Source organism: Gymnoscopelus braueri (genome assembly GCF_963280865.1).
Source record: "Gymnoscopelus braueri genome assembly, chromosome: 22".
In the NCBI taxonomy this organism is placed as follows: Eukaryota; Metazoa; Chordata; class Actinopteri; order Myctophiformes; family Myctophidae; genus Gymnoscopelus; species Gymnoscopelus braueri.
In genome coordinates, this window is record NC_137624.1 from 46,855,996 (window position 1) to 46,882,695 (window position 26,700).

At 40.9% G+C, this 26,700-nt stretch overlaps 1 protein-coding gene across 1 annotated transcript in view; it reads right to left on the bottom strand.

Moving 5' to 3' along the window:
* The window catches only part of mapkap1 (MAPK associated protein 1), a 52,288-nt gene extending 32,863 nt beyond the window's left edge, over positions 1-19,425 (bottom strand). The window contains 6 exon segments of the mRNA XM_080418725.1: positions 3,246-3,394; positions 6,207-6,296; positions 11,381-11,419; positions 13,470-13,592; positions 16,029-16,353; positions 19,230-19,425. Coding sequence (XP_080274851.1) covers positions 3,246-3,394; positions 6,207-6,296; positions 11,381-11,419; positions 13,470-13,592; positions 16,029-16,209 — 582 coding nt within the window. The 5' untranslated portion in view covers positions 16,210-16,353; positions 19,230-19,425.
* Positions 19,426-26,700: the final 7,275 nt, after the last annotated feature.

Genomic DNA, 26,700 nt, shown 5'->3' on the forward strand with positions numbered 1-26,700 from the left:
ATGTACTTTATTATTATTTGTATTATTATTACTGTTTACCACTGGTTCAAACTGCTGCATAAGAAGACAAAAAGCACTGGACAACAGGGCGGTCTGCGTATGCTATTGAGCTGATCCAGTCTGCTTAGTGCTTACTGACCAGAAGTGGGCGTGTTGTGTTGACGTTATGATGCTTTATACTTCATTGCACGACAGTGTCCCGCAGCAAACACAGACGATTTACAAGTCCACAAAGCGTTGCATCCAGGACGCGTTGTGCACTTGTAGATCGGCTCGCGTTTGGGTGCACAATACATTGCACGACGAGTAAAACACGTGTTACAGCGCACGCAAAGAAGCAGCTGTCTGTCAACACGGCCAAACCAAAACCAAAGATTAGTTGTTTCAGCAAACATGGGAGGAATCATTTACATTTGTGGAAGTCAATAATAAGCCAGTGGGTCTCCTTGTCCTTTTAGTCCATGAGCCAGAGCCCCAAAATTGAGCAATGATTATCGAAAGAGTGGGCAAAACCAAACCTATATTAAATTGTTCATAGGGTCAATACGAGTAAATAAATATATGATAACCTTTCCACAGGAGCAGCTTTTTCATAGTTATCACACATTTTGTTATTTTCCCCATACGTACATGACAGGTGAAAAATTGACAACATTTTAAAAAGAGTTTTCAGAATGAAACTTCCTGAGTTGATTACTTACATGAAGACAATGATTTATCGTATTACAAGTTTTCTGAAATTGTATATTTTAATATGCAAATTAGGCATTAGGAAAATATGCCCAAATTTGCATAACTTTCCAGAATCAACATTGGAACATTGGACAAAGCCAGAGTCAACATTCTTATTTAATTTTGTTAAGATGTTGGAGTCAAAGGTTTTTAACGAGGGAATATTCAATATCTGGCTCAATTTTGGGGCTCTGGCTCATGGACTAAATGCCTAATTTGCATATTTAAATATACAATTTCAGAAAACTTGTAATACGATAAATCATTGTCTTCATGTAAGTAATCAACTCAGGAAGTTTCATTATGATAACTCTTTTTTAAATGTTGTAATTTTTTTCACCTGTCATGTACGTATGGGGAAAATAACAAAATGTGTGATAACCATGAAAAAGCTGCTCCTGTGGAAAGGTTATCATATATTTATTTACTCGTATTGACCCTATGAACAATTTAATATAGGTTTGGTTTTGCCCACTCTTTCGATAATGAAATCTTGTCTGGCTCATGGACTATTTGACAGATATCAAGTGCCGTTTGAAAACGTGCCCATGTTCACCTTGATACCTGTCACAGTAAGCTCAGCTTTTCCACCATGGGAGCAATGTAAGAAAAGACAATAATTATAAGTGGATAAGAAACTGTGATGAGATTCAGCTGTAAGGAAAGTGACTTGGTATGATTCTATTGTATTTGTTTCAAAAGAAGAAATAACTAATTTCAAGTATAATTTGTTTGAGTATATTGGCTTTTTCTGAATCATTGCACTGGTTACAATTTGTTCTCATTGTTGTGTTCACATTTTGTGAACGAAGCCTGTTTATATTTTAATGTAATCATTTCATATCCAGGGATCTTCAAACAAAAAAAGAATAGGAACAAGTTAGGTTTGGTTTGTTTCCAAAATGTTTTGATTGTTTTGAATACGATTGTAGATATTATTGTTTGTTTCAAGAGAGTGTGATATGGCCTGATTTCAGCTGAGTATTAACTATTACTTACTTATTAACCTCTGATAATTGTCCTCTGATTTATTGGAACATATCTATTCATTGTGTTCTCTTCACATTTTGTGAATAAAGCCTCATTTTGTAACTTTAATCATTCCATGACAACATTGTTGCTCAACGAGGTTTGGCCTTACAGATGGAAATGTGTCTTTTTACTCTGTGTTTTTACTCTGTGTTTTTTTTATGTGTAGCCTATTACAAAATCTGTTTTTACTTTAGCTTGTGGCCCTTGGACTTTTTTTTTTGTGAGTGGCCCCTGAGCCATTTTAAGTTGAGTAGCCCTGTGCTAGGGTGATACTAGACCTCACCTAACCCCTGCTCATGATGCTAGGGTGATACAGATACATTTGTGAAACAGTGTGAAAGGATCCCCCCCCACGCACACACACACACTAGCACCGATTCCTAAACGATGAACACAACATGTAAAATTAGGATGCTTTAGTAATGTTGGTCCTGCTGTTCTACATACTGCCAACGGGTTCAAAAACACAAATTCACAGATTCAGGCTTTAACCGTTGCTTTTATATTAAATATATATATAAGATATTATGGAAGATGCTTCTGAACATATTGCTAGTTTGACCACTTCCAAGCTCTCAACGGCTATTTTTGCTGCGCAACATGCTTCCATAGAAGACATGCTGGCTTCCATGGAATCCAAATGACTGAAATCAGTCTTGGCGACTGAGAACTTTAATCCATGCGTAGTCAATGGACCTGGTCTTCAAAATACTCCAGGAACCAGTGTCCATGTACCTGTCAGACTGCTGCACACGCTCACAGACAACACCAGAGGGAGCTCCACTTATCTCATTCCCCCCAGATTCGGCACAAACATGGGAATGAATTCATTCTACTAGTATGACACCAACATGTGGAATGTCCTACTACACCACCAGACCAAACAAAGTGTGAATCCCTCCTTCCAAACCATTAGAACAGAGAACATGTCTGCAATGTGCAACTGGATCTAGACAAGTCTTCTAGCTGACAAAATAAATGACCTCCCACTGTTTTTCTGTAAATATACTTGTATTGCTCCTAGTATTGATGACGTCTTGTCTTGTATAGTATTGTATGTCTTTATACAGTAGGTGGACAGTGACTTTGGCCATTTTCCTTCAACACCTCCAGCATGGAGGGCGTGAGCAGAGATGATGTTGGTTAGAATCCAGCACACACACAACACCAATGGTTTTGATCATGTGGATTGTGGAAGTTAAATGGTGGATGTGTGGATGTAGGACTCTATATGAACTAACTTATTATATCAACAAAACGCATGGCGTTTGTGTGACATGCACGATGCAAAGGTTTAGAAAGTGAAACTGAGTCACTGGCCACCTACGGTATATCCTGATGAATTGAATACACAGGATCACAATGTAAACAAGCCCTCAGGGCTTTCTGTGTTATCCTTTCAGCATCGTTGTATAACTATACCTCTGTACCTTTTATCAAACTGTTCATAAAGTATTCAATCAGCATGTAGAGCAGCTCACCTTGCCGTCAAACTTAGAGTACTCATTGAAGGGGTTGTTGAGCTGCTGAGGACACTGCTCCAGACGCAGAGACAGAGTGGACTTGTTTCCTGAGCTTCTGGGTCTGTCTTTGAAATCCCTCTTCTCAAACAGAAAGCCAAGGTCGTCCACTGGGCAGGACATGAGGACACACAGTTATTACATGAGGACACACAGTTATTACATGAGGACACACAGTTATTACATGAGGACACACAGTTATTACATGAGGACACACAGTTATTACATGAGGACAGACAGTTATTACATGAGGACAAAACATGTATTAAATGGGTACAAACATTAATGAAATGCACAGCCCTCCTCTGAGAGACAGAGCTAATAGACAGAAATGGTGTCATATTATAATTAGGGCTGGGACTTTAACTGATTCATTTCATTTAATTAATTACAAAGCCTCTAATTAATTAGCCCTAAATAATAATAATAATAACTAGAAAATGTGCTCCTCGGAGCACAAGTCTCCGCCAGCAGACTATAGCAATTATATTATCATAGCAATAAATAATGAGATACAGTAGAGTAAACGTAAACGGCTTTTTGAAGTGACACACCTATTTATAGGATTGTATTTCGTCATGCGTCCCTCTAGCCAATCAGAGACATTGATGTCAACATATTGACACGTACAAAGACTTCGGCTTTGTTGTGGGATCATTTCAACTCTAGTCCTCTTCTGTGTTACAATTGTAGATGAGTATGCTTTCTTAGCTTTGGCCTTCTGCGCCTTTGCTTGACCAATGTTAGGTGTTCTCAGAGGGAAACACACACGCACAGACGGGTGATTTGGACTTACTGAAGGTACTGTTCCAATCAAGTCTGATTGATCCTGTTTTACCTCACTTCAAAAAGTAGGAACTTTTTGAAGTGACACACCTATTTATAGAATTTTATTTCGTCACACGTCCCTCTAGCCAATCAGAGACATTGATGTCAACATATTGACACGTACAAAGACTTCGGCTTTGTTGTGGGATCATTTCAACTCTAGTCCTCTTCTGTGTTACAATTGTAGATGAGTATGCTTTCTTAGCTTTGGCCTTCTGCGCCTTTGCTTGACCAATGTTAGGTGTTCTCAGAGGGAAACACACACGCACAGACGGGTGATTTGGACTTACTGAAGGTACTGTTCCAATCAAGTCTGATTGATCCTGTTTTACCTCACTTCAAAAAGTAGGAACTTTTTGAAGTGACACACCTATTTATAGAATTTTATTTCGTCACACGTCCCTCTAGCCAATCAGAGACATTGATGTCAACATATTGACACGTACAAAGACTTCGGCTTTGTTGTGGGATCATTTCAACTCTAGTCCTCTTCTGTGTTACAATTGTAGATGAGTATGCTTTCTTAGCTTTGGCCTTCTGCGCCTTTGCTTGACCAATGTTAGGTGTTCTCAGAGGGAAACACACACGCACAGACGGGTGATTTGGACTTACTGAAGGTACTGTTCCAATCAAGTCTGATTGATCCTGTTTTACCTCACTTCAAAAAGTAGGAACTTTTTGAAGTGACACACCTATTTATAGAATTTTATTTCGTCACACGTCCCTCTAGCCAATCAGAGACATTGATGTCAACATATTGACACGTACAAAGACTTCGGCTTTGTTGTGGGATCATTTCAACTCTAGTCCTCTTCTGTGTTACAATTGTAGATGAGTATGCTTTCTTAGCTTTGGCCTTCTGCGCCTTTGCTTGACCAATGTTAGGTGTTCTCAGAGGGAAACACACACGCACAGACGGGTGATTTGGACTTACTGAAGGTACTGTTCCAATCAAGTCTGATTGATCCTGTTTTACCTCACTTCAAAAAGTAGGAACTTTTTGAAGTGACACACCTATTTATAGAATTTTATTTCGTCACACGTCCCTCTAGCCAATCAGAGACATTGATGTCAACATATCATTTCAACTCTAGTCCTCTTCTGTGTTACAATTGTAGATGAGTATGCTTTCTTAGCTTTGGCCTTCTGCGCCTTTGCTTGACCAATGTTAGGTGTTCTCAGAGGGAAACACACACGCACAGACGGGTGATTTGGACTTACTGAAGGTACTGTTCCAATCAAGTCTGATTGATCCTGTTTTACCTCACTTCAAAAAGTAGGAACTTTTTGAAGTGACACACCTATTTATAGAATTTTATTTCGTCACACGTCCCTCTAGCCAATCAGAGACATTGATGTCAACATATTGACACGTACAAAGACTTCGGCTTTGTTGTGGGATCATTTCAACTCTAGTCCTCTTCTGTGTTACAATTGTAGATGAGTATGCTTTCTTAGCTTTGGCCTTCTGCGCCTTTGCTTGACCAATGTTAGGTGTTCTCAGAGGGAAACACACACGCACAGACGGGTGATTTGGACTTACTGAAGGTACTGTTCCAATCAAGTCTGATTGATCCTGTTTTACCTCACTTCAAAAAGTAGGAACTTTTTGAAGTGACACACCTATTTATAGAATTTTATTTCGTCACACGTCCCTCTAGCCAATCAGAGACATTGATGTCAACATATCATTTCAACTCTAGTCCTCTTCTGTGTTACAATTGTAGATGAGTATGCTTTCTTAGCTTTGGCCTTCTGCGCCTTTGCTTGACCAATGTTAGGTGTTCTCAGAGGGAAACACACACGCACAGACGGGTGATTTGGACTTACTGAAGGTACTGTTCCAATCAAGTCTGATTGATCCTGTTTTACTTTTTGAAGTGACACACCTATTTATAGAATTTTATTTCGTCACACGTCCCTCTAGCCAATCAGAGGCATTGGTGTCAACAAATTGACACGTGTCACGTGGAGCTTGCCCAATGTTAGCTTGGCTAACAATGTTTGCTCACACAAGGCGGGACGAAGCGAAAACATATTCTCCACCTTCGGCGGAGACAATAATGATAATAATAATAATAACAACAACAGTACCTGACTGGGACGAGCTCCTCTCCTTCCATTGAATGTTTTTGCATTTAATTTGGTTTTGACGTTCTTTCCTCAGCCGCTCCAGTCTCTGTGCTGCAAGAGGAGAAAGAAAAAAAGAAAGAAAGAACGAAAGAAAACAATGAACACTTTAATATACCCAGTTTTAGAGGGCTATACAGAGTTATAGTTGATGTTAAAATGTGAGCGGTGGGGAGAGAACGTTTGATATTCAAAAGGTTCAGTGTTGCTGCTGTAGATGAGCAGCTCACCGACCCAGCGTAGGATTCAACCCACGTACAGTACGCACCAAACTACGTATGAACACATGTATGTACGCACCAAACTATGAGCAGCTCACCGACCCAGCGTAGAATTCAACCCACGTACAGTACGCACCAAACTACGTATGAACACATAAGGGAAATGTTTCTCCACATGGAATGTGTTGTTGATCTACAAGCTCATGAGCTTGTAGATCTGTTTTTTTTTTCATGAAAATTTGTACAAATCTCTGAATATATATATATTTTTTTTTTTAAATAACTCAAATCGTTGCTTCTGGGGGGATTCTACAAATGTCATCTAAATCCTGACAGGTGTTTTTGTATTAAACTTATGTTTCTATAATATCAGTGGTTCTCAAACTTTTCTCATGTCAAGGACCCCCAAAATTATATGTATTTGTCCGCGGACCCTCATCTCAAAATAATTTGTTCCAGGGACCCCCCAGAAGCAAAGATTTGAGTTAAAAATGTATAGATTAGCACATATTTTCACAATTTCTTTTCCAAAAATAGCAGATCTACAATCTCATAGCACGGCACTCGGTGCCGCACTATGAGCTTGTAGATCTGCTATTTTTGAATAGCCAAAGAAATGTTAAAATGACACCGATGAGTCACCGTATTGAATGAGTTCATCATAATGCATCAGAGACGCAGGAAGCAGGCACTGAACCCTATAGCCTCCATATGGATGAAACAGATCCATCAGCATCACTGAACCCTATAGCCTCCATATGGATGAAACAGATCTATCAGCATCACTGAACCCTATAGCCTCCATATGGATGAAACAGATCTATCAGCATCACTGAACCCTATAGCCTACATATGGATGAAACAGACCTATCAGCATCACTGAACCCTATAGCCTCCATATGGATGAAACAGACCTATCAGCATCACTGAACCCTATAGCCTACATATGGATGAAACAGACCTATCAGCATCACTGAACCCTATAGCCTCCATATGGATGAAACAGACCTATCAGCATCACTGAACCCTATAGCCTACATATGGATGAAACAGGCCTATCAGCATCACTGAACCCTATAGCCTCCATATGGATGAAACAGACCTATCAGCATCACTGAACCCTATAGCCTCCATATGGATGAAACAGACCTATCAGCATCACTGAACCCTATAGCTTCCATATGGATGAAACAGACCTATCAGCATCACTGAACCCTATAGCTTACATATGGAGCGGGTTTTGCTCGCTGTGTGTGAAAGGCTCTGCGAGAGGATCGGGCAGTGATAACGGTGCTCGGCGATGCCTTCCCGAGCGTTTCTAGACACTACTTTAGGTTTGATCTTTGGCTCTGTCCCCGACTGGACATCACACAGTATGAATGGAGTTACGATCACTCTGCGAGGAGAGCCATGCTACAGCCAATGAGAGCACAGTACCGGGAGGGTAGCTGGACAGAGACAGAGACAGAGAGAGAGATTGAATGTGACATAATATTCATATCTTGAAGCACGTGCAGGTGAGAAAAACCAAAACGATATATGACAGCCGATTTCAAGAAAGAGACTTGTGTCCTCAGGTCCTGGACCTGGTGAGACGAAGGAGGAGCCCGGCCAGGAGGCCATCCACAGAGCCTAGTCCCTCCACGTGCCAGAGCCTCTCCTCTCCCCCGGCCCCAGCAGAGTAGTTCCAGAGAAGTGGACTGAGTGTCCCTGTCTGTCCCTCAGAGGACTGACCGTGGGTACAGTAGCTACTGGGACGTAACTCTGGGGCTTGATCAACCCCGGCTGGGTCACCTGGGTGAGGGTGTATGTTGTTGCGAGACCCGAAACACCCGATGACCCCGGGTTACAACACTGATGATACGTCCCAGGTGCATCCATGTGATGTTTTCTTTGTAGTGTGAAATGCTTAACGATCAGATGACTCCCCGACCACTTTAAAAGTCCTACATTACATTACAGTCATTTAGCAGACGCTTTTATCCAAAGCGACTTACAATAAGTGCATTCAACATAGGTAGGGAACGAAACTACTAATCACCAGAAGTCTGAAGTGTATTCTCTTCTAAAACAAGCAACTAAGAGTATACCTAGCGCTAAGGTAAAAGTGCAATATATCAGCTACCTACTTTCTTAAACAGATGAGACACATAGGAAAATCAAATGAGCAAGAGATAAAACAAATAAGTGTAACGAATAAACAAGATCCAATAAAACAATAAAACAAGAGTTCGTACAACTAGTTAACAAGTAGGCAAGGTGAAGAGGAAGGGTAGTGTTTCCTGAAGAGGTGGGTTTTCAGCCTGCGGTGAAAGATGGGCAGTGACTCTGCTGTCCTGACATCAGTGACTCTGCTGTCCTGACATCAGTGACTCTGCTGTCCTGACATCAGTGTCTCTGCTGTCCTGACATCAGTGTCTCTGCTGTCCTGACATCAGTGACTCTGCTGTCCTGACATCAGTGACTCTGCTGTCCTGACATCAGTGACTCTGCTGTCCTGACATCAGTGACTCTGCTGTCCTGACATCAGTGTCTCTGCTGTCCTGACATCAGTGTCTCTGCTGTCCTGACATCAGTGACTCTGCTGTCCTGACATCAGTGTCTCTGCTGTCCTGACATCAGTGACTCTGCTGTCCTGACATCAGTGACTCTGCTGTCCTGATATCAGTGACTCTGCTGTCCTGACATCAGTGACTCTGCTGTCCTGACATCAGTGGGGAGTTCATTCCACCACTGTGGGGCCAGAACATAAAAAAAGTCGTGACCGTGTAGATCGGCCAGAAGGACCACTGAGTGACGAGGCAACCAGTCGCCCCGAGGCGGCAGACCGAAGTGGTCGGGCAGGGGTGTAAGCATCGACCATAGCCGGAGGTAAGAAGGAGCTGTTCCTTTCACTGCCCTATAGGCTAGCACCAGGGTTTTAAACTGAATGTGAGCCGCTACGGGGAGCCAGTGTAGAGAACGGAGAAGGATAGTTGTGTGCAGTGTGTACAGTGTGTACAGTGTGTACAGTGTGATTGATTGATTGATTGAAATTTTTATTATTATTTTATTTTATGGGTTTTTAGGGCTGTTTTGAATGAGGGATGGGGTTAGACCAGTGGTGTCCAAACTTTTTTCAAAGGGGGCCAAATTAGAAAATATGAAAACACCCAAGGGCCAGCTTGCTCGCGCGCAGAGCGCGCACGCGCGAACATTTTCGATTATAGGCGGATTTGGGGCGTTTTTGGGCGTTTTATTGTTACTTTATTTCGGTTTTAGGGTTAAGCAAGAGCTAGAGAAGGTGCAGCCATCCTGAGGCGAAGGAGGAAAATGCAACTTTCACTTTTATAAATCTTTTTATTTTTTTGAAGGTGCAGGCGGGCCGTTCATAATACAATTTAGGAATGAAGCCAAGGGCCGTATAAAATTTGTCCTCGGGCCGCAAATAGCCCGCGGGCCGGACTTTGGACACCACTGGGTTAGACTATTCCATTCCTTGGTGGCTGTGCTATAGAAGGAGAATTTGCCCATGTTTGTTTTATGGGTGGGTGGTACCAGATTGTTGTTTACGCTCCCTCTAGTTTCGTGGCTGTGGGTGTCACTAACTTTTTCGAGGTATTTATACAGATATGCGGGTATAGGGGGCATATCGGGCAAATCTGCATTTACAATTTTGAAGACCAGACCCATTTTTAGTTGTTTAACCCTGTATTCCACCCTGAGCCAGCCTAGGCTGGCAAAGTGAGTGGGAGAGAGGTGGGTCATGGGCCCCAGTCCGAGAAGTAGTCGGATCAGTTTGTTTTGGGAGGTTTGAAGCTTAGTCTGCAGTGACACTGAGGTGTTGGAGTACCAAGAGGAGCTAGCATAGTCAAATAGGGGCTGAATCAGGGCCCCTGAGAGGGTCCTGAGGGCCTGAGGGTTGACAAAAGAGGAAACTCTGCCCATAAATCTGGTTCTCTGGTTTACTCCTTTGACCACCTTTGCTGCCATGCTTTCACCTGTCAGGTATTTGTCAAGAATACATCCCAAATAGGTAATCTCTTCTTTGCTAGTGATGATTGTGTCATCGACTTTGACCTTGAAGTCATTTACCTTCATTTTACTGAGGGAATGTTTGGTCCCAAATAGGATGGATTCAGTTTTCCCAAGGTGTAGAGACAGTTTGTTATCAGTAAGCCAGGTACGGATTTTTGAGAGTTCAGAGCTGAGAGCTTCCTCAACTTGCAACTTGTCCTCACCCGAGATCAGGAGTGCCGAGTCATCAGCGAACAGGAACAGTTTGCAGTTACAGGCAGCATTCATGTCGTTAATGTATAGAAGGAACAGTAACGGCCCTAGAATGCTGCCTTGAGGAACCCCGCAGCTCACCGGGAGGGATGAGGACATGGTTCCGTTGATGTCAACCACTTGTTCTCTACCCTCCAAGTAAGATCTCATCCAATTTAGTGATGTGCAATCAATCAAATCAGTGTGTATAGTGTGTGCAGTGTGTACAGTGTGTGCAGTGTGTATAGTGTGTATAGTGTGTACAGTGTGTACAGTGTGTATAGTGTGTGCAGTGTGTACAGTGTGTGCAGTGTGTATAGTGTGTATAGTGTGTACAGTGTGTACAGTGTGTACAGTGTGTATAGTGTGTACAGTGTGTACAGTGTGTACAGTGTGTATAGTGTGTACAGTGTGTACAGTGTGTACAGTGTGTACCTGCCCTAAGGCTCAGCCAGTCATGTCTGTGAGGACGGAGGTCACAGGGAATATTCCATGGTTGACAGTGTCTGTCAAACAGGTCTATGAAGCTATCTGTGTAGTGTGTGTATATATATATATATATATAATATGTAGTAAGGGTCCCTGCTTCATCTCTCTCTCTCTCAGCTAAGGGGTCCTTGGCCTAGAAGAACAGAACATGTTAAATATAGACGTGTGGTCAGATCTTACCAGCCACCCTGGGTTTGTTCTGCTTCTCTGGTTGACATCCTGATGAGACAATCAGTCTTCAGCTTCACTTACAATGAGCCTTCAGCAATAACAATAACCCAATGACACACCATGAACACCCAAGGGAGCCAAAAGGAACTATAGTAAAACTACTGCTTTTACTCTAGTAAAAACTACAGTAAAACTACTGTTTTTACTCTGGTAAAAACTACAGTAAAACTACTCCTTTTACTCTGGTAAAAAGTACAGTAAAACTACTAATTTTACTCTGGTAAAAAGTACAGTAAAACTACTCATTTTACTCTGGTAAAAAGTACAGTAAAACTACTCCTTTTACTCTGGTAAAAAGTACAGAAAAACTACTGCTTTTAATCTGGTAAAAACTACAGTAAAACAACTCCTTTTACTTTAGAAAAGCTACAGTAAAACTACTCCTTTACTCTAGTAAAAACTACAGTAAAACGGTTAATTTTACTCTAATAAAGACTACAGTAAAACTACTCCTTTTACTCCAATACAAACTACAGTAAAACTACTCCTTTTACTCCAGTACAAACTACAGTAAAACTACAAATTTTACTCCAGTAAAATTAGTAGTTTAGCCTTTGGACTCCCTCTGACACCAAACACCTAATTTACACTTCAAATCAAACGTCCAGGAATTGTTGCTTCATGCCTCCACACACACACACACACACACACACACACACACACACACACACACACACACACACACACACACACACACACACACACACACACACACACACACACACACACACACACACACACACACACACACACACACACACACACACACACACACACACACACACACACGTTACTCCTCCCCTTGTTCTGTCCTGAAATCAACCAAATGATGGAATTTGCACACAAACATATTTCCCTGATTTCCACCTGTAAACCTGTAATAAAACTGATTGTGAAAATGAGAAATCCCTTTAAAAAGCCTGAGAAATACAATTCAGCAAATAAGCATTCACATGATAAGCATTCACATGCAGATACATTAAAAAACATATACAGCATATATTATATAAATATATGAATATACAATCATTATTATACAAATAATCAGCCATTAAAACCCTACCAATCAGATACCAGTGTTTTCATGGTCATTTGAATATCCTGAGTATTGTGTTAATGACCTTCATTCAAAGAGCTTAGAAACAAACAGCCTTTTATTCTGTTCAAGCTTTCATTTTACAGTGGTTCTCAAAGTGTGGTCCAGAGACCCTCAGGGTTCTCTTACAGGTCAGTAACTCTGAGAGTGTACAAATAGAACCAAATGGACCCTTACAGGTCTGTAACTCTGAGAGTGTACAAATGGAACCAAATGGACCCTTACAGGTCTGTAACTCTGAGAGTGTACAAATAGAACCAAATGGACCCTTACAGGTCTGTAACTGTAGTGTACAGTTCTATACACTCTCTTGAAATTAAATGTTTGAGAACCACCGCTGCAGACCAACCAAAAATACATTGAATCATTGTAAACACTCACCCCCTCACCCTCACCCTCACCCCTACCAGCAACACTCACCCCCTGACCCTCACCCCTACCAGCAACAACCTGTTCTGATACAACATTTAGCCTCAAACACCAGTAGATTTGCCTCATGTTCCAGTAATGGCCCCAGATTTGTAACAGGAACCCCCCCAAAAAAACAGATACAAACACATGCTTCCTCAAAGAGCAGCTGAAATGGTGTTTTTGGGAGAATTACGTTTCCATATTGTGATGCGTTTCCTTGTTAAAACAGGAGCTGTGCTCCTCTCCGTGGATCGAAGCACGGAGCTTTGCACCGGCTGCATAGGCACGTCTTTTACCCCGGATAGAAGCACTCATCCTGGGCATGGCGAGCACCATGATCTTTGTGTATGTCTTCCTCACAGTCAAACTGTGAGGAAGACAACAGTGTTTGACTGGTGTCTCTTTCTTTTTATATTTAATGTGTCCCGCTGATGAGCACCGAGCTCTTCTTCTACCTTCTCATTGTGGATCGTCTTCATTTCAGCTGCTCTTTAAAGCTCCACAGTGAACCGGCTTCATGGCCTACAGTACCTGTATTGGAGCGCCGGCGGATCCCAAAGTCCCAGCTGGACGTGATGTCCATGGACTGGGACAGGTCACAGCCGTGGGGGTCCGCCACCCCGCCAGGACCCCCTCCTCCTCCCCCTCCGTCACCTGAAGAGAAGACCACCATACATTCATCACATCATGAAGAGAAGACCACCATACATTCATCACATCATGAAGACCACCATACATTCATCACATCATGAAGACCACCATACATTCATCACATCATGTAGAGAAGACCACCATACATTCATCACATCATGTAGAGAAGACCACCATACATTCATCACATCATGAAGAGAAGACCACCATACATTCATCACATCATGAAGAGAAGACCACCATACATTCATCACATCATGAAGACCACCATACATTCATCACATCATGTAGACCACCATACATTCATCACATCATGAAGACCACCATACATTCATCACATCATGAAGACCACCATACATTCATCACATCATGAAGAGAAGACCACCATACATTCATCACATCATGAAGAGAAGACCACCATACATTCATCACATCATGAAGACCACCATACATTCATCACATCATGAAGACCACCATACATTCATCACATCATGTAGACCACCATACATTCATCACATCATGAAGACCACCATACATTCATCACATCATGAAGACCACCATACATTCATCACATCATGAAGACCACCATACATTCATCACATCATGAAGACCACCATACATTCATCACATCATGAAGAGAAGACCACCATACATTCATCACATCATGAAGACCACCATACATTCATCACATCATGAAGAGAAGACCACCATACATTCATCACATCATGAAGAGAAGACCACCATACATTCATCACATCATGTAGACCACCATACATTCATCACATCATGAAGACCACCATACATTCATCACATCATGAAGAGAAGACCACCATACATTCATCACATCATGAAGACCACCATACATTCATCACATCATGAAGACCACCATACATTCATCACATCATGAAGACCACCATACATTCATCACATCATGAAGAGAAGACCACCATACATTCATCACATCATGAAGACCACCATACATTCATCACATCATGAAGACCACCATACATTCATCACATCATGAAGACCACCATACATTCATCACATCATGAAGACCACCATACATTCATCACATCATGAAGACCACCATACATTCATCACATCATGTAGAGAAGACCACCATACATTCATCACATCATGAAGACCACCATACATTCATCACATCATGTAGAGAAGACCACCATACATTCATCACATCATGAAGAGAAGACCACCATACATTCATCACATCATGAAGACCACCATACATTCATCACATCATGAAGTAGACCCTCCAAAAACACGGGCTAAAATCCTTGATTATGTGGGCCTTAGTCCAGTCGGTCACTATTACTAACCTTGTCCTGATCCTATTGGTCCACTACAGTCGGTCACTATTACTAACCTTGTCCTGATCCTATTGGTCCACTACAGTCGGTCACTAACCTTGTCCTGATCCTATTGGTCCACTACAGTCGGTCACTAACCTTGTCCTGATCCTATTGGTCCACTACAGACGGTCACTAACCTTGTCCTGATCCTATTGGTCCACTACAGTCGGTCACTAACCTTGTCCTGATCCTATTGGTCCACTACAGTCGGTCACTAACCTTGTCCTGATCCTATTGGTCCACTACAGACGGTCACTAACCTTGTCCTGATCCTATTGGTCCACTACAGACGGTCACTATTACTAACCTTGTCCTGATCCTATTGGTCCACTACAGTGGGTCACTAACCTTGTCCTGATCCTATTGGTCCACTACAGTGGGTCACTAACCTTGTCCTGATCCTATTGGTCCACTACAGACGGTCACTATTACTAACCTTGTCCTGGTCCTATTGGTCCACTACAGTGGGTCACTAACCTTGTCCTGATCCTATTGGTCCACTACAGTCGGTCACTATTACTAACCTTGTCCTGATCCTATTGGTCCACTACAGACGGTCACTAACCTTGTCCTGGTCCTATTGGTCCACTACAGTCGGTCACTAACCTTGTCCTGGTCCTATTGGTCCACTACAGTCGGTCACTAACCTTGTCCTGATCCTATTGGTCCACTACAGTCGGTCACTAACCTTGTCCTGATCCTATTGGTCCACTACAGTCGGTCACTAACCTTGTCCTGATCCTATTGGTCCACTACAGTCGGTCACTAACCTTGTCCTGATCCTATTGGTCCACTACAGTCGGTCACTAACCTTGTCCTGATCCTATTGGTCCACTACAGTCGGTCACTAACCTTGTCCTGATCCTATTGGTCCACTACAGTCGGTCACTAACCTTGTCCTGATCCTATTGGTCCACTACAGACGGTCACTATTACTAACCTTGTCCTGATCCTATTGGTCCACTACAGTCGGTCACTAACCTTGTCCTGATCCTATTGGTCCACTACAGTCGGTCACTAACCTTGTCCTGATCCTATTGGTCCACTACAGTCGGTCACTATTACTAACCTTGTCCTGATCCCATAGATCCCGTCCAGTCGGTGCCTCCGGGCACCAGGGCCAGCTGGCATTTCTCCATGTCGACGTCCTGGTCCATCAGAACCATCTCACACATGCCCGTGTCGTCGCTGGTCACGTGGGACTGGCGGATGTGGGCCAGGATGATGGCAGGGTTGTCCAGGAAAGCCATGGTGAGGTCTCAGGTTCTTTGACTTTATTTTAAACTGTTTTGTTTTGTTGTGTTCATACGGGTGTGAACAGAACGATCACTGCCGTGGAGAAGCAGACATCTTGTTTATGATGTCATCATCTCCATGGTTGTTCTCCTGGCTTCCTGTATGGGAGGAGTTAAGAGATGATTACATTATAAGTATTATTATTATTATCATTATTATTATTATTATTATTAATCCATTAAGACCAGGAACGCATCCATGTCATTTTAAGATTTCTTTGGCTATTCAAAAGAGTGCCACGCTATGAGCAAATGTGAAAAACGTGAAAATGTGTGCAAATCTTTGAATATATATATTTTTAAGGCAAACATTTGTTACTCAGATCTTTAGATTTTATTTTTACAAATGCTTGCTTTAAAAAATATATTTTCAAAGATTGGCACACATTTCACCATTTTTCAAAAAATAGCAGATCTACAAGCTCATAGCGCGGCACTTGGTGCCGCGCTATGAGCTTGTTGATCTGCTATTTTTCATTAGCCAAGGAAATCTAAATGACAGAGATGCGTTTCCGGTCTTGAAGGCAGGGGTTGACACTAAGGTCTCAGAGGCACTTGACCGTCTGGCAAGTACAGGTCAAGTTCTACTTGCCCAAAGGTCACGCCCACTTGTCCAGAAAAGTCCATCAAATGAATGTCAAATCTAAATGGATAAATGGATACATGGATAAATGAATACATGGATACATGGATACATGGATACATGGATAAATGAATACATGGATACATGGATACATGGATACATGGATACATGGATAGATGGATAGATGGATAGATGGATAGATGGATAGATGGATAGATGGATAGATGGATAGATGGATAAATGGATAGATGGATAAATGGATAAATGGATAACTGCAGAGTGAACGTCTCAATGAGCACAACTGCTACTTGTACAAACAGTATTATTTGTTCTTTCATGAATAACCAGTCATATTTAATGAAGACGGTTGCTTGCCCATTCAAAACACACTTGCCCGTCGGGCAACCAGAAAGCAAACTCCACTTGCCTGAACGTTTTATTTACTTGCGGGCAACCATCAGTGTCAACCATCAGTGTCAACCATTAGTGTCCACCATTAGTGTCAACCATTAGTGTCAACCATCAGTGTCAACCCTTAGTGTCAACCATTAGTGTCAACCCTTAGTGTCAACCCCTGTAATAATTATCATATGAATACAGTTAATAGATGTCACAATCATGACCTGCCTCATCAAAGTTGGTATGGTGACTTTATACATTGTCAGACACTTGAATGTGTTCTTATATTATCATCACTTTTACATTTTGTCCAAACATCACGGATATCGGTACACATTATCTCTATAGTCATGTGATCCAGACAGATCTGTTTTTGTTTTTCATATTCTATCCTGATTGGCTAAGATTGGCTTCGTTTAGTACAAAATGCCTTAAATCATGAACGCTCCGATTGCTGTGAAACTTTGCACGCACATCCCTGTTAGGCCGAGGAATAAATGCCAGAATCCAGGGGAAAAAAGTTTTACTAACTAAATATCATAAGACTTTAGTCGACTAAATCTACAGTTGATTTAGTCGACTAAAATGTATGTTGGCGGTGCCTTGATGGCGTCGTAATGGATGATTTTACACTTGGTTGCATGCTGAAAATACCAGATCTACAAGCTCACAACACGTCGCAGCTATTTTCAGAGCTCAACACCCGAGCCGAATTGTCTTTTGGTTCTACTGGATCTCTTCTCCACTCGTCCCTCACTAACATTTTAGTCTAGTTTTTATTTGTTGACACATTTGTTTGCTATATTTAGTCTTAGTTTTAGTGGTCGTAGCTTAGTTTGTATTTAGTTTGTATTTAGTTTGTATTTAGTTTGTATTTAGTTTGTATTTAGTTTGGGTCAGTGAAAAAAGGCAGCCGGCAGTGGTTGTGGAGCGTGTAGTTTCCACTGAACAGGCTTCAGGCTGACTGCATGTGTTGACAGTGTGAACAGAACCAGTGTTGATACTTTACACTAAACACTGTGTCGTATAAACACCGTCACATAAAAACACCTTCATATCTTTAACACGAGGCGTTATTACACAAACTCAGACACATGTTCAGTCAGGAGGAAGGACTGAATGATCAAATGAATCTCATTGATTTAACATCAGACACACAGAGCACAGGTGTGTCCAACATGTAAAACAATAAAATATATGAAAAATGGTCTTAAAGGAGTAGTTCACCCAAAAATGACGTATTTTCTATCATTTACACACCCCATGAAGCCTTGAATTCATGGAGATTTATTTAGACAATAATACAATAATTACAATAATTACAATAATTACAATAATACAATAATTATTAATAATACAATAAGACAATAATTTGAGGAACTGCAGAGTCTCAAAGGAGACTTTGTCACTCCTTTGGGTTTGCACGGTGCAAAATAATAATAATAATAATAATAATAATAATAATAATAATAATAAACATGCATGGTGCATCATTATCAGACTATCAACTTATTGTTTTTGCCACAAAATGATGGGATAAATGGGATACACAGGTTTTGTAGCAATTGCAGAAATATTGGACCTTAATTGTCACGTTTAATCATGTTCAATTCATATTCATCTATATGAATTGAGTACAAAGGACCACAATGGAAACAAGACATAGTGCTCTCTAGGGTTTTAAATCCTCTAAACAGACCTTGAATAGAAATGTACTTTATGAAACTGATCAATAAATGCATAATTTACATGACTTAAAACATTTTCCAAATATTATTTATTTTTTACATTCTGGAGGAAATAATATCCAAATGAACAAATTGGTGCAAAACCATGATAAATAAACCATGAATATAAACAGTTATTATGTTTTAATCACCATAAGGTCTCAGGTTATTAATATTATAATGTTCCTTATGAACACTACAGTGTGATGTTAGCTGGTAGCTACATGCTAATGAATCATAATCATAATAATAACAATAAAACTCACCCTTTATGCTCGATGTGTAGATAACATGAATACACACTATGGGTGTGTAGATAACATTAATACACACTATGGGTGTGTAGATAACATTAATACACACTATGGGTGTGTAGCACATGAAATACACGACGTGAATGCAGTGTGCATAGTCCTGTGGACACACACTTACACTACACACACACTACACACTACACACACACACACACTGTGTGTTTATTACCACTACACACTAAACTACACAACAACAACAACACACAGCTGATCCAGCAGCAACGCATTGCGCCTGCGCCGCAAGTTAACACTTCCGGGTCAGAGGATTTTCGAAATAAGATGCATGATCAGTTCTGATCACAAGCGTCATGGCGGAACTTCTACCTGGTTTTGGCACTTTTTCCATTTACACTCCGTTCATCTACATAAAGGTTCATATGTCTGATATAAAGTCCTGACCTCATGTTCATGGATGTTATAAGTTGAAACGCTTTGGTCTAAGTACCTGTATCTTCCGTATTGTTCAATAAAAAGCATTTTAATCTGATTGGTGGCCATTGTTTTTATAGAGTTAGAATGAATCACAGTGCAGTACACCTCGCAACCGATAGGGTCACATGGTTGAAAGCATATGGAGAAAATGGCCACCAATCGGATTAAAATGCTTTTTATTGAACAATACAGAAGATACGGGTACTTAAACCCACCCGATTCAACTCGTTACATCCATGGTCGTGGGGTCAGCACTTTATATTTGAAATGTAAAGGTTTATGTAGATGTACGGGTTGTAAAAAAAAAAAAAAAAAAAAAAAAACAGGTTGAAGCTCCTCCATGACGCTCGTGACAGACGAGCGTCATGTGAACCATGGCTAGTGCTGCTCTCGTGAAAATAGCAGATCTACAAGCTCACACGCGTTGTGAGCTTGTAGATCTGCTATTTTCAAATGGCCGAAATGTATATAGGCCTAGGGCTGAATTAAGTGGTTAATGCATGTTTTGTAAAAAATAATCAAAATCTACAAAGCTAGTAACTAAAGCTGTCAAATAATTGTAGTGGAGAAGTAGAAGTAAAAGCATTAGAAATTGGAAATACTTGACTAAAGTACAAATACCTCAAAATTGTACTTAAGTAGCCTACAGTAATTGAGTACATATACTTTCACAGTTAGGCCTACTTTCCACCACAGGCAACGAACACAATGAAGCAGCAACAGGATGAACTCTCTGTGAAGTCTGTGAAGTCTGTGAAGTCTGTGAAGTCTCTGTGAAGTCTGTGAAGTCTGTGAAGTCTCTGTGAAGTCTGTGAAGTCTCTGTGAAGTCTGTGAAGTCTGTGAAGTCTGTGAAGTCTCTGTGAAGTCTGTGAAGTCTGTGAAGTCTGTGAAGTCTGTGAAGTCTGTGAAGTCTCTGTGAAGTCTGTGAAGTCTCTGTGAAGTCTGTGAAGTCTCTGTGAAGTCTGTGAAGTCTGTGAAGTCTGTGAAGTCTCTGTGAAGTCTGTGAAGTCTGTGAAGTCTGTGAAGTCTCTGTGAAGTCTGTGAAGTCTGTGAAGTCTGTGAAGTCTGTGAAGTCTCTGTGAAGTCTCTGTGAAGTCTCTGTGAAGTCTGTGAAGTCTGTGAAGTCTGTGAAGTCTCTGTGAAGTCTGTGAAGTCTGTGAAGTCTCTGTGAAGTCTCTGTGAAGTCTGTGAAGTCTGTGAAGTCTGTGAAGTCTCTGTGAAGTCTGTGAAGTCTGTGAAGTCTCTGTGAAGTCTCTGTGAAGTCTGTGAAGTCTGTGAAGTCTCTGTGAAGTCTGTGAAGTCTGTGAAGTCTGTGAAGTCTGTTGCTCATGAGCAGCTGGAATCAGATTGAAACCCCTGCATGGCTCCTCTGTGGTCAGTGCAGTAACATGTTGAGCCACCGGGTGGCGCCCCAGCACCATGTGAGGCAGTGAGAATGGAGCATAAAGCCTCATTTATCTGTTTTATTCTTAAAGGGTTAAAAGTGGTTCAACTGATTTTGGTGCACTCCCTCCAGGACCCCTGGGGGTCCCCACTTTGAGAACCACTGTCTTACATTCATCAGAATGGTCTGGGGACCCCTATGGGTCCTTGGAGGGGGGGGGGGGGGAACCAGGGGGTCCCCAGCACGACGAGTGCCGCGCTATGAGCTTGTAGATCTGCTATTTTTGAAACATCTCGAAAATATGTGCAAATCTTTAAATATTTTCTTATTTTTTTACATTTTGAACTCAAATCTTTGCTTTTGGTGGTCCCTGGCACCACATATTTTCAGGTGAGGGTCCGCAGCCAAATACATATCATTTTGGGGGTCCTTGTCATGAAAAGGTTTCCGAATCACTGGTATAGATGACTTGTGCATTTGGTTATAATGTTATTTTTCTACTCAAATACTGAATTGTGTTAACTGCATTTTTCTGTATGGGTTGCACATACATTTCCTTGGCCACAACAGTCTTAAAGGTGCAGTGTTTATTATTATTTAGTATTGATACTTTTACTTAAGTAAAACATGTGAATACTTTTTTTCCACCACTGGTTTTCACCACACGTGACACAAAGTTCCAACTCATCTTCTCAGGGTTTCTTTAACGAACATCATTCATCAAACAGAGTTTCTTGAGCAGCCTGTTTCATCAGCACGTTATTCACTCATCCTCTCTGACCTTCCTCTGCACTCAAACCACCCACTGACAATAACTCATGAGTCATGGATTATAATACTTCACGTTTACAATGCTAGTGTATGGATTATAATACCTCACATGTCTACAGTGCTAGTGTATGGATTATAATACCTCACATGTCTACAGTGCTGAGTCATATATAGCAACAAGTGTTTCTTTGAGTTAAGGGAGCACATCCGTCACTTTGACCTGCAGTAGGACATGTGTGGACTGGGTCAGTCATATTCTTCACGTAAAGCAGGGGGAGGGGGCTCTGTAGCCCCTCCCCCTCTGTAGCCCCTCCCTCTCCAGTGGCTCACTGATGCTTTGGTAAAACCTTATATAGAAATTCAAATGTAAATTTTCTTATTCATCTATCATTATAGATGAGGCCTAAAGTTATTCTTACACCGAGTAAACAAAGTAGAGAGTGATTTGAAAACAGAGCAGAATGGATCACATGTCCACACAATAAGTTATCATTCTGCCATTTCATATTCATTGATTTAACAACACTATGGTATCATTGCATGTCACATCAGTGAAGACTTTACACAGAACCCACCAGGACACTGACACCAAATTCTACTTTAGTCTAATATAGTTTCTCTTCTCATGCCATGCAGCTCTCAGTCCTCTAGAAACAAAGAGATACATAGTGAAGGAAGAGTCACACACCACAAACCTTTAGACAGAGACACACCCAAAAAAAAGGCCTTTACATTTACATCTACATGCTTAAAGAAGTGCTAATGTGCTCAAGTTCAAAGTGCTGGACCATCTATAAGTCCATCTATCATACAAGATACAAAGTGGGCGTACAGTTGGCTATAACAGGGGTTCTCAAACTTTTTCATGTCAAGGACCCCCAAAATGATATTCTTTTGGCCACGGACCCCCATCTCAAAATATTGTGTTCCAGGGACCCCCAGAAGCAAAGATTTGAGTAAAAAATGTTCACTTTAAAAACATTTTTGCACAAAATGTTCAAGATTGTTCAAGAAATAGCCCAAAGTATAAAAGGTTAAAGTGGTTCAAATTATTGTGTTGCTATATTAACACATTTTGCTGGGGACCCCCTGGAAACCCCCCCCCCCCCCCCCCCACACACACTTTGAGAACCAATGGGCTATTATATGTGTTGTCACTGTGCAGGTTGACACTGACTGTGTGAGAACAGCAGGAGATCAAGTTCTACCAACTGAACTAGTTTAGTTTAGTTTAGTTTCTCATTGTTTACCAGAGAGCTTTACTTGTGTTTCTTCCATCAGATTAACAGGATTGATGAGACAATCTGACAATGGAGGGAATGGCAAGGAGGAGAGGAGTGTGTGTGTGTGTGTGTGTGTGTGTGTGTGTGTGTGTGTGTGTGTGTGTGTGTGTGTGTGTGTGTGTGTGTGTGTGTGTGTGTGTGTGTGTGTGTGTGTGTGTGTGTGTGTGTGTGTGTGTGTGTGTGTGTGTGTGTGTGCGCGCGTGCGCGTGTGTGACCTGACCTGACCTCTTTGCTCTGTCAACCACTGTGGTGTTGTTGCCTCTGGTTGAGTTGATCGTTCCTGTTTAATCCTGTTTAATCCGTTTGTCATTGTGATCAATGATGTCCGTCAGGTAGATCTGCTATTTTTGAATCGCCAAAGTATAAAATAATGGCTGTAGCTAAAATCTAAACTGACACAGATGCCTTCCTGGATTAAATGGCTTAATGATCACTGGTGGAAAAGTACTTGCATGTTTTACTTAAGTAAAAGTATCAATACTGCCACGTAGAGATACTCTGTTACAAGTAAAGTACAAGTCCGGAATTGTAAATTCACTTGAGCAAAAGTACAAAAGTATTGGTATCAAAATGTACTTAGAGTGCCAAAAGAAGAAAGTAGCCTATACTCATTATGCAGAATGTCCCATTTCACAAGTTTTCAAATGTATGAAATGTTTTAAAATCTTTTGAAAATAGCAGATCTACAAGCTCACAATGCGTCGTGATGCGACGCATTGTGAGCTTGTAGATCTGCTATTTTCAAATGGCCGAAATATATATAATATATATATATATATATATATATATATATATATATATATATATATATATATATATATATATATATATATATAAGCTCACGACGCATTGTGAGCTTGTAGATCTGCTATTTTCAAATGGCCGAAATATATATAATATATATATATATATATATATATATATATATATATATATATATATATATAATATTATATATATATATATATATATAAGGGCTGTTAATGTATGTTTTGTAAAAATAATCAAAATCTAAGTAACTAGTAACTAAAGTTTTCAAATAATTGTAGTGGAGTAAAAGTGTAATATTTTCCTCTGAGATGTAGTGGAGTAGAAGTAAAAGTACTGAAAATTGGAAATGCTCCAGTAAAGTAAAAGTACCTAAAAATTTTACTTGAGTAATGCACTTAGTTACTTTACGCCACTGCAAATGATGTGGTCTGTTGAAGCAACACCAAAATACACACACACACACACACACACACACACACACACACACACACACACACACACACACACACACACACACACACACACACACACACACACACACACAGAGCTGGCTCTAAGGGATCAGGTCTTTAGACAGGTTTCTGCTGGTCAGGTTTTCAGCAGCTTTCACATCCAGGTGAGAATAATAATGATAATAATAATAATAATGATAAGGGTAATAATCATAATAATAATAATAATAATAATCATAATCATAATCATAATGATCAAATGTCTCTTTCTATGTGTTCATGTTCAACAGATTGTATTCAAACCACTGCTGTTTGGAAATGTACTATTTTTGTAATCATGTAGCATTTAGTTGTAGAGAACATTATTATTAGTATTCATCAGTGGTGTAAAGTAACTAAGTACATGTACTCAAGTACTGTACTTAAGTACAATTTTGAGGCATTTTTACTTTACTTGAGTATTTTTTCATTGTCTCCGCCAGGCCGAAAGGCATGACGGAGACAATGAAAAAATAGAGAGAGTATGTTTCACCCCCTGTCCGTCCGTCCGTGTGTCCGTCCGTCCGTGTGTCCATCTGTCTGTGAACAGCTAATCTCCGGCACCGTTGGGCCGGTCGCTGCGAAACTGTGCACACACACTCCCTGGATGCCAATTCAGAACCTCTACCTATTTTTTGTTTACATGGCCCTGTTATAGCGCCACCAGGAGGCCAATTTGTGCAAAACCCATTTTTGGATATTACTCCTACAGATTTGATCCAAACATCACGCCAATCAGTACACAGTATCTCTATAGTCATGTGATCAACTCGGATCTGTCTGATTTTCCATATTCCATCCTGATTGGCTAAGGTTGGCTTCCAAAGTTTGCAGGATTGGTCCGTTTTGAACTAAATGCCTCAAATCATGAACACAGCTTGCCATTTCCGTGAAATTTCACACGCACATTCCCCCTAGGCCGAGGAAGCAATGCCACTTGAAAATGTTCAAATCAGCCTCATGGTGGCGCTATAAAAGGCTGATTTGCGTTTTTAACTCTAACTACACCGATCTGCGTGAAACTTTGCACGCATACTCCCTAGAGGCCAAGGAAAAACATCTGCCCTGCATTTTTCACATTAGCCTTTATAGCGCCACCAGGAGGCCGACTTATGTAAAACACATTTTTTGAGATTAAGCCTTCAGATTTTATAAAAATTTCACGCAAAGCGGTACACATGATCTCTATAGTCATGTCATCAAGATGGATCTGTTTGATTTTTCATATTCCATCCTGATTGGCTAACATTGACATCTAAAGTTTGCAGGAGTGGCCTGTTTTCAACAAAATGCCGCAAATCATGAACGCAGCACCCGATTGCCGTGGAACTTTGCACGCACATTCGCACTACGTTGAAGAACAAACGCCACCCTTTTAACATTGCCCTATTATAGCGCCACCAGCAGGCCGATTTTTCTTTTTTCAAAACATCATGCAAATCAGCTACACATTATCTCTATAGTCAAGTGATCAAGATGGTTCCGTCCGATTTTTTATAATCCATCCTGATTGGCGAATTCCAAATATTGCTGACCCACAATAACCTACCTGACCTGGCGGAGACCTGTGCTCCGAGGAGCACTTTTTCTAGTTACTTTTACTTCTGCTCCACAACAACTCAGGGGCAAATATTGTACTTTTACTCCTGTAGGGTCTAAAGTCCTATACTTTTAGGCACTACTGGTTGCCGACAGCTAGGGTTTGTTTCGACGTGTGCTTGAATAACTGAAGTCCAAACCGTCCGTAAAGTTCATAACAAAAAGATGTATTCTTAGTAGCTTTCGTGCCTATCACTCCAGCATACGAATAATACAATTAAACAAACAGTTCAACGTACGGTGGCTAAATCAACAGCCCTCCTAAACACAGTCAAAAAACTGTTTGCCTCCTATCAGCAACACCTGCCCTTGATTACAGACATGGTTAAATAAATACCCTGTAACCCTGACAACCTTGGCCTTGACCAAGCCCTGTGGTGACATCATCAATTTAGAGACAAAAGGGCTCAAATGGCTCTTACACCAGCCCCTAATTGCTACTGGCATAAAACAGAGCAATTCAAAAACAAAACATTACAAAGAGCCATAAAAACAAAATACAAATACCCTTTTAGGCAATAACAACTCAGGCAATATTCATAATTGCAAAACCCAAACTCAAAATTGGTTGATGATGAGTCAGAGACCTGCCTGAACTCCTCTGTCTACTTGTATTCTTTTCTTTCTTGAGCTCTGCCATCTTCCTTCCCTCCTCTTTCTTGAGCTCTGCCATCTTCCTTCCCTCCTCTTT